The sequence below is a fragment of the Rhamphochromis sp. 'chilingali' genome (genome assembly GCF_963969265.1).
Source record: "Rhamphochromis sp. 'chilingali' genome assembly, chromosome: 12".
In the NCBI taxonomy this organism is placed as follows: domain Eukaryota; kingdom Metazoa; phylum Chordata; class Actinopteri; order Cichliformes; family Cichlidae; genus Rhamphochromis; species Rhamphochromis sp. 'chilingali'.
In genome coordinates, this window is record NC_137939.1 from 8032334 (window position 1) to 8047360 (window position 15027).

At 41.8% G+C, this 15027-nt stretch overlaps 2 protein-coding genes across 3 annotated transcripts; both read left to right on the forward strand.

Moving 5' to 3' along the window:
* Window positions 1-2716: 2716 nt before the first annotated feature.
* On the forward strand, window positions 2717-5810 carry nsun5 (NOP2/Sun RNA methyltransferase 5). The gene is made up of 4 exons (XM_080898832.1): window positions 2717-3824; window positions 4229-4436; window positions 4958-5122; window positions 5523-5810. Exons 1-4 carry the CDS (start codon window positions 2900-2902, stop codon window positions 5710-5712), a joined length of 1488 nt encoding a protein of 495 aa, XP_080754958.1. The 5' UTR covers window positions 2717-2899; the 3' UTR covers window positions 5713-5810.
* Window positions 5811-5940: 130 nt separating this feature from the next.
* Window positions 5941-10893, forward strand: LOC308407272. 2 transcript variants are annotated; one of them, XM_080898833.1, is made up of 8 exons: window positions 5941-6104; window positions 6216-6377; window positions 6742-6842; window positions 7969-8055; window positions 8318-8465; window positions 8845-8924; window positions 9017-9110; window positions 9578-10893. In XM_080898833.1, exons 2-8 carry the CDS (start codon window positions 6266-6268, stop codon window positions 9985-9987), a joined length of 1032 nt encoding a protein of 343 aa, XP_080754959.1. In that variant the 5' UTR covers window positions 5941-6104; window positions 6216-6265; the 3' UTR covers window positions 9988-10893. The 2 variants fall into 2 exon arrangements, with proteins under 2 accessions (XP_080754959.1, XP_080754960.1); XM_080898834.1 differs by lacking the exon at window positions 6216-6377.
* Window positions 10894-15027: the final 4134 nt, after the last annotated feature.

Genomic DNA, 15027 nt, shown 5'->3' on the forward strand with positions numbered 1-15027 from the left:
ACTACTGCTTATGTTGAAGATTAAACTCAGTTTTAATATTTCATGTCATTCTATAATGATCATAGCGTATGCAGAGATGACACATATTTGTCCATTTTAATATTCAGCTGAGCATGAATGGAATGTCAGAGTGGTGTCTGACAGTATATATGTATGTTATTATAATGAACACAGTGTATATATGTATGAATGTTTGATTCAAAGATAAGATTAGACATTTAAAATAAATGAATAACAAACAAAAATCTAGCAGGTTGAGCACTGTGTGAAGCAGGAAACATTCAAGCAGATGAAAAATATATTAAATGAAAATACTGAGCTTATCGTTGATCAGCTTGGATTGTGTAGATCACAAATCTTTTGGTCTGAATCTTTTTTTATTTAATTCTTATAATATCCATCGTGACTCTCTTTTTCATCAGTGGAACTCTGTCCCAGTCTGCTCCACCACCGGGAGATTCTCCGCTGTCCACGATGTCTTCACTGTGGATGCCAGTGAACACAAGAAAACTAGCAAATATCATTCAACATTGATAGTGCCCACACAGCTGTGCAAGTTATTCATGTCATGAGCAATAGTGCACCCCTGTAAAATTTACAATTGCTTTGCTTTTGAAGTGTGCTTTGATAAACCCAGATTGTCCTCCTCTCCTTTTTAGACTAGGTCTCACACCATCTGTGAGTTCAGGCTCAGGTAAGTTGGGACACTTTAGTTATCAATCTTGAGGAAAAGGCTGCATCACATTGATCTAAATTTTTTAAAGTAAAGAACAAGTTATTAGCAGAAAGAGCAACATGCTCAGCATTTTTTTTACAGTCTTTTAATCACATGGAGCCAGTTGACCAAATCACTATCATTAAAAATGTGGTATTATTCAATAAAGATAGTGGAAAATCACACCTCCACTCCATACCCCCAGACAAAAAGCAAACTGGTTATTGTGCAGTTTACTGTGCAGACTCAGTACAGAGCATCATCATGTATCCCAAATCCAGAATAGATTTATAGTCTGTGACATCATTGAAGTTGCAACTATCCTGTTTATGCCATGTTTAGAATGAACTGAATCCTGTCAATCGCTACTATTCATATCAATAAATATGTTCTTCAGAACATGCATTGATATTTGCTGTTGGAAAGCACACACAGCCTCCATAAAATCCATGTCAACTTATTTAGTAAAAATATAACTGCATTATCAAAATAGTTTCCACGTTTGCGATGTTTCAGTTCAAAAGTGTTTTAAATCTGCATCAGTGATTTATGTCATTAAATTACCTCGTGATCTTCTTTCTACCGCAGCAACTTAATGTAGCCAGATGGGCTACTCGCCTTCCGTTTTTTTCTTCTCTCATTCTCTCTCGCTCGCTCTACCACCCTCGCTCTCTTTCCGCTGCACTCGCTCCTTGTATCAGGTGATTGGGTTAATTGGGAACCCACCCACATCAGCAAGAGCCGATTATATGACAGCTACAGCGCAGCAGTCTGTTTAATTCTGCCATTGCGGAGAGAGGTGTTCGTGTTATCTCCACCAATGAGAGTATAGTGCCTCCGGTCCTGGGGGTTTCACTGCTGTACTCACCCCTCCATGACAAATTGCCCAACCTAAATTGGAAGAGTGAACTGCCTTCTCAGCTGCTGTTGTGAACTCCTCCTTGGTGGAGTCTGCTGTCTTGTCTTGTTTTTATTAAGTAGGCTTACCTTGTTTTGGGTTCGCCTGGTGTTCTATTTTACCCTGGACTGTTGCTCGTACCCACGCTTCTGTGATCGGGCTGAAGTGATTCTCTGCCCGAGTGTCGTGCTGGGACTCTAAATCGCCTGGGTGGCCGGTCTCAGCCGGTGGGGAGCCAGACCGGCCTACGCCTGAGAATAATTATTACCAGCACGAGTGGTAGTTTGACCCGTGGGGAATAAGCCTTTTGTTTGTTTGTTTGTGTGTGTGTGTGTGTGTGTGTGTGTGTGTGTGTGTGTGTGTGTGTGTGTGTGTGTGTGTGTGTGTGTGTGTGTGTGTGTGTGTGTGTGTGTGTGAGATTTCTTTTATTAAAGTGTGTTTTAGTCTTTTTATGATTTGTAGCGAGCCTGACGCTCAGTGTCCTCTTATTCTTTTAACATATTTTTCTGTGTTTAATTCAGTGAAGGAGGACGAGCCAGTGGCCCTGGGACCTCAGGTGGTGGGTCGTTTTCACACTTTTGTACAGCACTGGGTGGTCTGCAGTGATTCTTTTTGTGTGATTTCCTTTTGGTTCCACGGCTGCTGGTAAGTCCCAGTTCCACGATGGTTTTATTTTTACTGTAGGACACTGTCAATAATGATGCTACATCTTGACCTTTAATATTTTATTTATAAAATATTATTTATAATATTTTATTCATTTCTATAAATAAAACTGTTTTAATATTGGAAGCCAACCTGCCTCAGTGTGCATCCTTGAATCTATGCGGTCTTCTTTTATTCCTTTTATCTATTTTTCTTAAATATATTTCCTGGGGGTGCAATTCCCCTGGGTGGCGTTGTCAATTTATTTTGTTCATAACCCCGCCGACCACTTGGTCACATTAAGTCTTGCGATTCATGACAAGCCACGCTGTTAAAGCATCTCAAGGAGAGAACATTTGAGGACAACTTGTTTGTATTGGAGCCAGGCACCAGAGGGCGATAGAGACGTTTTCTACTGTCTTTGATCCGGCACCAGTTACTACTACTTACGTCAAAAGAAAAACAGTGCGTCAACGAGTACTTCCGGTGTCGTGACCCCTCCTCTCACGTGTGCACGGAGGAAAAGTATAGAAGAAGCTGCTTTTACAGAGCTCAAATAAACTCGCTCGTTGTTTCCTGCTCAGAACTAAAGAAAGAAAAGGAGTGTTTGAGCGCAGTAGGGAAAAAAACCCTCTTTCGCCATGGCTCTGTACCTGAAAGCAGCAGAGATCACGGAGAAGGTCGAGGGTAAACAGGGGGCTTTGAAAACTCTGGTTTACGACAGTCAATTCAAGAACATCAAACAGCTGTTCGCTCTGGTTTGTGAGACCCAGAAGTTTTCCTCCGTCCTGCAGGAGATCATCGAGTCCACCAAGCTACTCAGGCATACCAAGCTAAAGATGCCCCTAGCTAAGGTGCTCGTGTACGACCTGTTGATAGGCCAGGGGCTGAAGTGTGGCGGATCCTGGAAGGCCATGATGATGAAGCATCGCTCCAGACTGCAGGCGGAGTTGGCTCGCATGAAGGTGAAGCAGAAGGTAAGCAGGAATGAAGACCTGCTTCCTTGCAGTGTCAAGCACCCCGCTGGAGACCAGTTGCCCAGATATGTACGTGTGAACACTCTGAAGACCACTGTGGAGGATGTTGTGGACTACCTGAAGAGGGATGGCTTCTCCTACCTGGGGAAGGCTTCCAGGCTGGAAGACTTATCCCTGAAAGACAGATACTTTTTGAGTGACCTGCACCTGCCAGAGCTGCTGGTCTTCTCTCCTAAAACTGACTTCCATGACCACTTCCTGTACAAAGCAGGCCACATAGTTCTGCAGGACAAAGCCAGCTGCCTCCCCGCTCATCTCCTTAGTCCTCCACCTGGTAGCCACATCATTGATGCCTGTGCCGCACCTGGCAACAAAACCAGCCAGCTGGCAGCCATCATGAAGAACAAGGGCAGGCTGTTTGCTTTTGATTTGGATGGAAAGCGCTTGGCCACCATGTCAACGCTCCTGCTCCGTGCAGGGGTCACCTGTCAGCAGCTGGCCAACCAGGACTTCCTGAAGGTGGACCCCGACAACCCGCAGTATAAGGATGTTGAGTACATCCTGCTCGATCCCTCCTGCAGTGGTTCAGGTAGAGTGACCAGTTATCCCTGTGTTTGTATGACTGCAGTAGGGTTCTTTATAACATCTGTGCATATGTATCTTCAATTTATGACACTTTAGTTTACTTTGAATGCAAAATGTATCATATTTATTTCATTTTTAAACATTGAATTTGTTGTTTATGTAACAAACCTTAGTCACAGATGTGGGTGTCCAGAGTAGAAACTGGAATAGAAACCCGTTTAGGCATCACCGATCCATCCTTCCTCTCTCAAGTTCAAGCAAATACTGCAAAACTTTGCTGCGTTTCACAAGTATAAGCAAGAATCAGAGTCCCAGTGTGCAAATAAAGAAACAAACAGCTTAATTATAGTAAAAAAAACAACAACAACAACCAAAAAAGCATTGTAACCTGTGTGTGACGGGGTTCAGGTATGGTGTGCCTCCAGGACAACACCTCTGCTGACCAGGAGAAGGAGCAGGCTCGTCTGGCCTCTTTGGCCTCCTTCCAGCTGCGCTGCCTTAACCACGCTCTCAGGTTTCCCAGCCTGAAGCGCCTGGTCTACTCCACCTGCTCCATCCACAAACAGGAGAATGAGGAAGTGGTAGCTGCCTGTCTGCAGCAGAACCCCGGCTTCAGGTAGCAACAGTCTGAAGACATTCAGACTGTTTATTTATCATTTTAAAGCATTCTATTCTCATTTAGCTCTCTAGACGATGAAACCTGGAGATTTTTATTTTTATTTTTCTGTGATCTCTCCACCTTGACACACATGCATGTTATAGTAGCAGTACTGCATTGTAGTGTTGTCAATAAAATTGGACATTACAGGTGTGTGAGACCATTTTCAGGACTATGCAATGACACTGACGGCACAAGATTTAAGATTTTCATTAAATGAGGACTGTGACAAAGTGCAGTTAGCGACAGTGAAATAATTTCAAATATCCATAATACATATGTAATGGGGGGTGTTACGGTTTTGTTTGTAAGTGTAGAGATGCAGGCTGAGGTAGCTTTTACTAACTCAAATCATGTTAAAAAAAATGCAACAAACGTTCAGGTGTTCAGTGTTGGGGTTTTGCTCCCTGAGGTATGTTATTTATGCCAAACTGGTTGTTAGAAGTGTTATTCAAATCCTTTCGTGTCTCCCCGTCCAGACTGGTTCCTCTGTTGGCTGAGTGGCCTGAGCGAGGCCTGGAGCCCCTCCCACAGTGTCTGCGTGCCAGCACTGCCAAGACCCTCACGCACGGCTTCTTCGTGGCCCTGCTGGAGAAACACAGCGAGCCTGGAAATACAAAGCAGGAACTGGCTGTTCAGATAAGGTGAATACTTGAGTGTCATGTAAACTTACAAAAATAACCTTAACACCAGCTGTTACATTGAGTTATGGCCATGCAGGTCTGCGCACACATCTGTATGGTTAGCTAACAGTGTGTTTAGCTAAATAGTTTTTAGTTGTGTCTGTTATATTTGACTTTCTGTATTTGTTCCCTGTCTGCTCATAAAAACATTGAATTTGTCAGTAATTTTTTTTCTTTTAGTTTAATTCTGTAACACTGTCTAGATCTGTTCAAATCTTTGTTTTGGGATAAAACATGATTACCTGATCAAAGTGGCTATGCAACTTATTATTTTAATGTTTCTCTCAACAGTAGTACTGCGGAAGTTTCCTGTAGTGTTTTTAGATGAGTAGGTTGACTCTTGCTCTTTACTCCGTCACAGCGGCCCAGAGGTGAAACCAAGCAATCTGCCTTCCTCTGAGAAGAGACCTGCAGCTTCAGAAGAAGACTGTGAAGCTTCAGAGACAGAGGACAGACCAACACCTGTAGGAGGACAGACTGGCAGCAAACCCAACAATAAGAAGAGGAGGAAGAGGAAGAAAAAAAAGAAGGGGGCAGAAACTGCAGAGTGAAATTTAAAATTGGACTGCTGCACAGTTCGTCTGGATGAACAGTGCTGTTGATTTCTAACTGAGATGTAACTGAAAAGTAAAGATACTTTTTATTTTTACTGCGTCTCATCTGTGTGTTATTGGTGTTGCTTGTTTTCGAGATATGTTTTCAGGTATTTTAGTCCCCTCCTGAATTATCCAGCAGGGGGCAGCAATCAGCAGCCAGCCTGCCTGTAGAGTGATTTTTATTTCCGGTAAAACAGCGTCAGCTATTGGTGGAAACAGTGGTGTGTTTTGTAACTGTTACCAAACTCTTTTGTAACTGATAAATGTTTCAATTTGACGGCGATAAGCGGTGACCTGCAGTGCTGCGTGCCGGCTTTGAGTCCAGCAGGTCTTTTGGCGTACACGGAGTAAGTCACTTGAACACGAATGTATTAGTACCGGTTAATGCACGACACCGCTCCCAGCAAGGACACTTATTAAAGTTTTCCTCTTTCTTTTATTTACAACTGGGGAAAAAGTAAGACAGCAGGCCGCCTCCAGCAGCTTCTCCCTCGGCCCTGACAGCAGAATGTCCTCGTTACCCAAAGTGACACTGTCCGGAGGTTTGGAGATCTGCCGGGTCCTGAACGGGATGTGGCAGGTGTCCGGGGCGCACGGAGCGGTGGATAAAGTCAGGGCAGGTGAACAGTAAACCCCGGGTAGCTATAACTTAAAAAAAATAGCTAGGTGTCTTGATTTTTATTTTATTTTCGTATGCTTCATTCATTCAGTGAATTTATTAGGTACAGTTACAGTGCAGTTTAATACAATAATCCTACAATAAATGAAGCCCTCATGTAGAGTTGTACTGTTGGTCTATTTTAATTGTTCTGGGATAAATAAACAATAATAGCTAAAACGTATCTGGGCAAACTAAGGATGATAATTAAAGCTGGACTGATACACTAGAAATGATTCACACTACTCTAAGCTCCACCACGCGTCGCCTTATCTGTGCTACTTTCCTCCTTTTCTCTGCTTTCCTCTTTCCTTTCATGTCTGTAGTTGAGGCCATGCAGGAGTATGTAGATGCTGGTTTCACCACATTCGACATGGCAGACATTTACGGGCCTGCAGAGGAAATCTTTGGACAGTTTAACAGCCAGGTAAGTGTGTATATACTGAATTCAGTATTACTTACACATCGCCAAATCACCACAGCAGTTACTTCAAACCACTTTATATTGTAAGGTAAAGGCTCTAAAATATTAGAAAGAAACCCCAAGAATAAAATGACCCCGTATGAGGGACCACTTGGTGAGAGTGTGAAGGAAATCTCCCTTTGAACTGGAAGAAACTGCAGACAGAACCAGACTTTTTTGGGGTGAGGGGAAGACCATACAGTATAATAAACACCCTACAATATCAGAAAGAAACCCCAGCAATTACACAATCCCTTATGAGCAACCGCTTGACAACAATGAGAAGAAAAAAGCCATTTTAATTTGAAGAAACCTCAGTTTTGCCAACCATTTGCCAGCTTTATTCAATGTGCTGGAAGATATCAATACAGGTAAATTAAACTTGAGTGAGGAGGGATGGGGGACTCTTACTACTGTGATGTTTAAAATCTGATGTCTACACGGTTGCAGTTGGAGTGATGTACCGCAGCGTGTTTGTATGTGTGATATTAACAAGGAAAAGATGAACTACAGAGAGCAGAAAGGGTAGAGCAGGGTTCCTGATTTAGAGACAGAAACCTGTGTAATTTTCTGTCATATGCTGAGAATGACTTATTTGACAGTAAATAACGACCTTGCCTTGGGAGATCTTGACAGGACCTTGCCAAGTATTTTGTAGGAAAACACAATTACATCAGAATTTAAAGACAAGAGATAAAATAAACCTGTATTAGTCCCGCACGTGGGAAAAGTTTTGTGTCACAGCAGAAAGTGGTGATATTTTTTTAGCATTGGTTATTCACAGAGGTGCAGATACTTGGTGTGCACTTTAAGACACTCCCACACTCACCAGTGCCAGTGTGTGCACTTAGGTCAGTTGATGCAATATCAGCTGATGTGTTGTGGCAGTCTGATGGTATCAGCCTTTGTCAGCCGTTCACCTGGAATAATGTGCAGATGATCGGAAACCCCATATAAAGAAAACCCATCCACATATACTATTTAACTCTTCCACCCTTAATTCAGAATTAGTGTGTTCAGTCTAGCTGTTAAATGTAACCCCGCTCAGTCACTGGTGTTTTTTCAACTTTTATCTTTGTTTGATCTTTAGCTGAAGTCCAAATCCTCTGGGAGTCTCAGCCCAGCTCTGCAGGGTTTGACTAAATATGTACCAAGACCTGGACTGATGGAGCGCAAGGTGAGCCACTCAGCAATGCTCAGTCTGCTGTGCTTTTAACAGTGAGACCGGTTTTATCCACTAGAGAGCAGTGCATGTCTTTATTAAGAATCAAATCATAACCTCGCCAGTATTTCTTTTCTGTCTTTATCTCTACGAATGGCTTGAAATAGATACTGTTAGGTTTGATTCTAGTATCAGTCCATAAAATCCAGCACTCAGCTTTGACATTTTTTGATGTTTCTGGGAGAAGAAATCAGCTGAACTCTCTCTGTTCTTGCAGGTGGTGGAGAAGGCGTTGCAGCGGTCCATGACTCGAATGCAGGTGGACACCCTGGACTGTGTTCAGTTTCACTGGTGGGACTATGGGGACAAGAGATATCTGGAGGCACTGGGTCACCTCTCTGACCTGCAGCAGGAAGGAGTCATACGTATGTGCGCTGTACTACTAAATGCACAATTTATAAATGAACGGACAACATATAATTATAATATAAACTCATAAGATTTTAAGAGTGACAAAAATGAATGACAAAAAATTGCTTTGCACTCTGGGAGAAACTGAGGAGAACAACATAAATGTATATAAACACAAGAATTAGACTCTTTTGGTGGCTAATCATGGTTTAATATCAGCGTGCACTTTGATATAGATAGAAAAACACATACACACAGATTTGGTTTTGACTCTTAACAACAAATCTTGACTAATGTGTGTTGTTATTGCATTGCATTAAATCTTGACTACAGTACCAGAGGTGTGCTGGTTCCCAGACACACAAGTTAAGAATCTGACTATTTTTTCCTCAGGTGAGCTCGCCCTCACTAACTTTGACACACAGAGGTTGGAAGAGATCACCAGCAAAGGCATCTGCATTTCCAGCAACCAGGTAACACATCCCTCTACGTGTGAGAACACTGCTCCATCACATTTAGGATAGTCTTCCTCTTCTCTTTGTGTTTAATGTGGCCGTCTGTGCAGGTTCAGTACTCGGTGATTGACCAGCGACCAGCAGCCAGGATGGAGCAGTTCTGTGTCGCCAACAACATTAAGCTCCTCACTTACGGCACGCTCGGTGAGATATAACTCCTTTATTTGCATGCAGTCATCTTACATTAGCAATATTCGACTTCAGTCTCTCTTCAGTAGACGTTACTTCATCTCTAGTCGTGCGAGTTGTGCATTAATATTGTTGTGTGGGACTGTAAAATGGTGGGTTTCTGAGATGGAGTCAGATGACATGACGACACATCCTCTTTCTCTCTCCCTTGCTTTCATTTTTTCCCCTCCCACCTTCTATTTTCTTCTAACTTTCCCTCCCCTCTGCATCCCATCCTCCTCCTAACCACTATGGTCTCCATGTACGCCTCTTTTCCTCCATCACTTCTCCCCTCCCTTCATGTTTTCCCTACTGTTTCTTACTTATCTCCATCCTTCCGCCCCATCTGTCCTCCCTCTTCTCCCCTCTCTCCACCCTGACACTTTTAACTCCTTCATCCGCCCCCCCTACATTTCACTTGCATCCATTTTTTCTTGGTGCAGCTGGCGGTCTGCTCTCTGAATGCTATCTCAGAAAGGTGGAGCCTATATCTAGGGTGGAGCTCTACACCGCCTCCCTTTCCAAGTACAAGAACATGATCAACACTTGGGGTGGCTGGAGTCTTTTCCAAGATCTCCTCGGCACCTTGGAGACGGTAGCCAAGAGACGTAACTCCTCAATAGCCAGCGTGGCGATGCGTTACGTGCTGGACCGGCCTGCAGTGGGTGGAGTCATTGTGGGTTGCCGGCTAGGCGTCGCAGGGGCGGGGCAGCACATCAGTGACAGCCTGCGAAGCTGCAGCTCTGACCTGCAGCTGACGGCTGAAGATCTCTCCGCCATCGAAGCAGTGACACAACGCTCCAGGGACCTCATGGCGATCATCGGGGACTGTGGGGACGAGTACAGGAACTAAAGAGGGCGGGGGGGACTGACTAACTGGATGTGACAGATCGCTGCAGAGGAGGAGGAAATACGAGGGAATAGAAAGATCTCCCACAGCACATGGAAAAGAAAAAAAAAAGCAATATTTTTTGGTGTTTTTAATGAATTTTTTCTTTGACTTTTAAAACCCTCCACCCCCCAAAAAGCAACCTAAGAACCCCTTTATTTGGAATAATGTGTTTTAAGAAGCTTCTCCTTGAATGCAGTCGCACTGAGATACTCAGTTATACATTCAAGTGTCAAGTGTGTCCTTAAGCCTTAAACATTCAGAGAAATTTCTCTTTTTGTATCTCCTTAAAATAAATGTATTTTTCCATTATCTTTAGTAAATTAAAATAAAGCTAAAGTTGCATCTTGCAATGAACATAGGACCAAAATATATGAATGTATGTAACATATTCTATTTACTCACAGGGTGTGGTGTTCAGTGATGTGTAAGGATGTAGGGTAACCTGGAGCACTGTTGTACTAAATGAATTTAAGACAAAAGCATGTTATTAATCAACGAGCTCTATCATTTGGACTTTATAATAAAAGATAAATACTTATTGCAAATTTAGCAGTGGAAGACGTAACCAGGTGATGGATAACTCTGTTATTTCTTGTCAACAAAATTCATACAACTCCCGATTTTCATCAGAAATGTATGGGGAATTATGCTTACGTGTATGCACATTTTCTTTTTTCAAAATATTTTGAACGATGCTTTTGTCATGTACCTGGAAAGACTAATGACAGGGAAGACGAATACGGGAGTGCGATAATGTTATTTAATGTTTTCATCTTTTCGGTTGACTTTCTCATTTCTCTTCTTACTAAATGATCTTTTTTTCTTTCGGATGTCTATCATGTTCACGAATGTCAATGTGAAGCAATAAAAAATAAGGTAAAAAAGACAGAGTGTGCTGCTTTTGTATGAAGGATGATGAAATTCTGTGTTTGTGGTGTTTGAAGAGTTAGGGCATAATTATTGTAAAATCCCTGTGAATAATCTGTGTGTGCGCTGCATGACTGAATTTTATTTTGCATGTATTTCGCATGTGTGTTTTGAAGGTGCTCAAGAAGCAGCAATCTAATGTGACAGGAGGCGACCGCCTGTGGTCAACAGTACGACAGCGTTCCAGAGAGAAACAGCCAGCCTGTGTGCAGCCACAGCACCTACAGTGTGTGGAGAGTGTAAACATACAGCCACATACTGTACTTGCACGCACGCAGTCTGTCAGTGCGTTTCACTTTGCTCCCTCACACACCCCCAGGTGACACACTGTCCATCTCAAACACCAGACAGAGTCGTGCGGCGCTATGGGAGGCCAAAGGTGATGAGGTCCTGAAATTCAGTGTAGGATTGAAGTCAGGTACGAGGACGGGGAGGATCTTATTGTCTTATTAACACCAAAGCAAAACTTGCATTCAGTGTTTGTGGGTTCAAGAACTCTTTATCCAAAAATAACACTTATTTATGTACTCGATTAATATTACACTGATCACAGATGTCTTCTTCAGGCATTTTAATTTTGAATCTATAGGTTAGGATACAATAAAGTGTTGGTATAAATAGGCAGTGTGTTGGAAATCACTTAAACTCAGTATTTATTTGAATAATACAGAAAGAATGTATATTATACATTTTTGTGTGTTTTTGAACTTTGAATTTTGAAAATTCAAAGAAAAAACTTTTGAAAACTCATTTTAAATATGATGTAAGCAAGAAGTGTGGACATGGTCATGTTCAGATTTTGAGATGTTGATTTTTTTTTTTTTTTTTTTTTTTTTTTTTTGTGTCCCGTTTGGATCTTTAGCCATCAGAATTGTTGTCTTAAGGCCAAGAAAGATGCCAAGCGGATTTATTTTACCAAGTGGATCATCATGGCCTTGCCATATTGGTCCATTTGATTGACCTTTATTATAATTATGTATTTATTTTATTTTCGGTTGCTACAAACGGGACAGACATGACTGGGGGATAGGACAGGGAGAAAGAATGAAAGAAAGAGAGGGAAAGAAAGAAAACCAGAGGGGAGAAGAGACGGTGAGAAGGGGGGGAAGAAAGAAAGAAAAACAAACAAAACACCTGGATCACCTGTATGGAGGAAAAAAAACAGAAGAGAAAGCAAACAACAAAGAGCAACATAATAAAAAAAAGCACTATCACAATAAACTAGCTAGCAGTAGATAACAGTAGATACTAAATATTAAACGATATTGTGCAGCATGCAAGATAGACAGCGCACAATGTGCTTTGAGGCAGCAGCCAAGAAAGGTGTAGTCCGCGTCTGTGAACACCCGTGTGCACACCTGTGTGGATCAGCATGCTTGTATTCCAAAGGTTTCTCCATGTAACGATCTGCTAGGGAGTGTGGGGAGCCATAGCCCCGTCCCCCAGGGTATGAAGCAGGTATGGAGGACCACCAAAAGGGGGGGAACCGTGCCACCCTCCTGGGAAAAGCTGAGTAGAGCCCCAAACGAGAGGTCACCCAGCAGCTATGGAGCAGAGGTCAGAGGGGGTTGCAGTGGCGTGCCCGTGGGCTCTGCCAGCAGCAGCAGCCATCATTGAGATGGGTTTTTTTTCAAGAAGGCTAAATTAAATCTTTGTTGTCTGCGTGTCATCCAGTGTTAATGCTCAGCTGCTGCTTAATCTTTCTTACAATCTAAATTTCATAGTTTAATGACTTTATTACAGTTATGGGTAAATCGGAATTAAGTTTATAAAAAACGTACTTCTATATGTTATATAAGCATCTAACAATATCTCATGCAACAAAAAAAACCCCAAATGTTTGACAGCTGCACTCTGATAGTTCCTTTATGCTGTGGGCTGCATTTTTCTGCCATGGTTTAGGTCCACTTAGAGGATAAACTCACCACAAATCAACAACCCCATGATAGGAGTGCTCTCTTCACCCTCATCCATAGGGAAAATGGCTTATCTAATGCTTTAAGAAGCATAAAAACATGCGACACATCCTCACGTCACATTAGATGACGCTGGTGCTCCATCACTCCAGTAGTGATGGGTCGTTCGCGAACGAAATGGCTCTTAGAGCCGGCTCTTTGACGTGAACGACGCGAGCCGGCTCCTTATCGCGAGCCGTCACGTGGGTTTTTTTTTTTTTTTTCTTTCTCTCAGCCTCTCTCTCGCACCTTTTTTCCGCTTCACTCTGCACGCGAGCCTTGTGCTTTACGCTGGGCAGAGGGGGGAGGGGCGGTAGTTACACTCAGTAGCACAGGAACAGAGCCAGAGAGAGAGAAAGAGAGGCAGGGACAACAACATTAGAAAGGTATAGTAATCATCCACAACTATTTTCGGTTGCAGATGATAAAGGATTGAGAAAGTTTATTCATGCAGGTCCATATGACAGAGAATATGCATGTTCTTTTAGTTTTCATATTATAATTTATATTTAATTGTGTTGTGGTTTGCAGTGTTTTGTGTTCTTTTCACTTTAAATTTGTGAAAGGAAAAAGCTGAAAATTTAAATAGTTAAAACTTGAAATGTGAATAGTTGATTTTTGTATTATATGATTTATTTATTACATTTTATGTGGAGTGAATAAATAAAAGTATATTTACGGTGGCCCCTAGAGACAAAGCACATACAAACTTCAAATCACGTACGAACTCTGAAGCATGTACAAACTCCAAAACACGTAAAAACACGTACAAACTCCAAAACACGTAAAAACTCCAAAAACACGTAAAAACACGTACAAACTCCGAAGCACGTAAAAACTCAGAAGCATATAAAAACTCAGAAGCACATAAAAACTCAAAACACGTACAAAAGACAACAGAAGTGCTCCAGGATGCTGGGCGCAGTGTTGAGCCTTTGTTATCTTGTGGCTACACAAGCCAGCAAGTACCAGCGACCGGATTTGGTGTGTGGTAATAACAGGTAAATGAACTTTTTTTTTAAATTATTTGAATATATATATGAGTGCCTGTGTATAAATATACAAACAATACACACATGCTTTCAATTGTGTAATTTAAGTGATCTAGTAGCTCTGCTTTGGAAGTTCAGTTCATGCTAGAAATGTGTTTTGGAGTTTGTACGTGTTTTGTCTCTAGGGGCCACCGCATATATTTATATATAAACATATATAAATAAAACCACTTGTTTTTACGTTAGTAATTCCTTTTGTGCATAATTTTATATTATTGTTAATAATAAATTAATTAAAGCAACAAAACAACCTGAAGAGCCGGTTCGGAGCCGAAAGAGCCGGCTCTTTTTAGTGAGCCGAACCGAAAGAGCCGGATCTCTAAAAAGAGCCGGAAATCCCATCACTACACTCCAGTAGTCTTGTAGAATCAACCCAAAGCTGTTCTGGGGAAACACCACATTTTTCCTTTAATCTGTCATCTTGTACATATATAAGCCAGCCAGCCTAAATCTTTCAATGGGCTGTTAAATTATTAACGCACATTAAATATAGATGATACACAGTAGCTGTGTGCTTGTGTGATCCTACAGCCAGTCACCAGAACACTTTAATTTGACTGCTTCATAATTGAAAGATTTAGTTTAAAGCAATTATTTGATTGCTTGAGGCCACAGTGACCACTATTCAGCAAATTAACGCACATACAAACTTAAACAGAAAATACATTTTCATAGCAGTAACAGCAGGGCTATTGCTAATAAAATTAATGATGGTTTTCTTGTATTAAAGTATGACAGTGATGGTAATTCACTTTAATAAAGCACTAAATCACAACAGTCTCAGAAAGACCCAGCAATTCCTGATCCCATATGAGAAGGCACTTGGTGACAGTGGGAAGGAAGAACTCCTTTTTAACAGGAAGAGGGGAAAGAGAAGCGAAAGAAGAACAAATTTAGACAGGACAGGAGTAAGACCAATACTGAGATCCTGTTTTTTTCCTCATATTATGTTTAATACAAAGCATCATTGCAGGGCAATTTGGGAAACTGAATCAGACAGTGAGAGTTCAGACAGATGGACACAAAATCCTGCTTAGCGACATCAATCCATCTGAAATAATTGACTC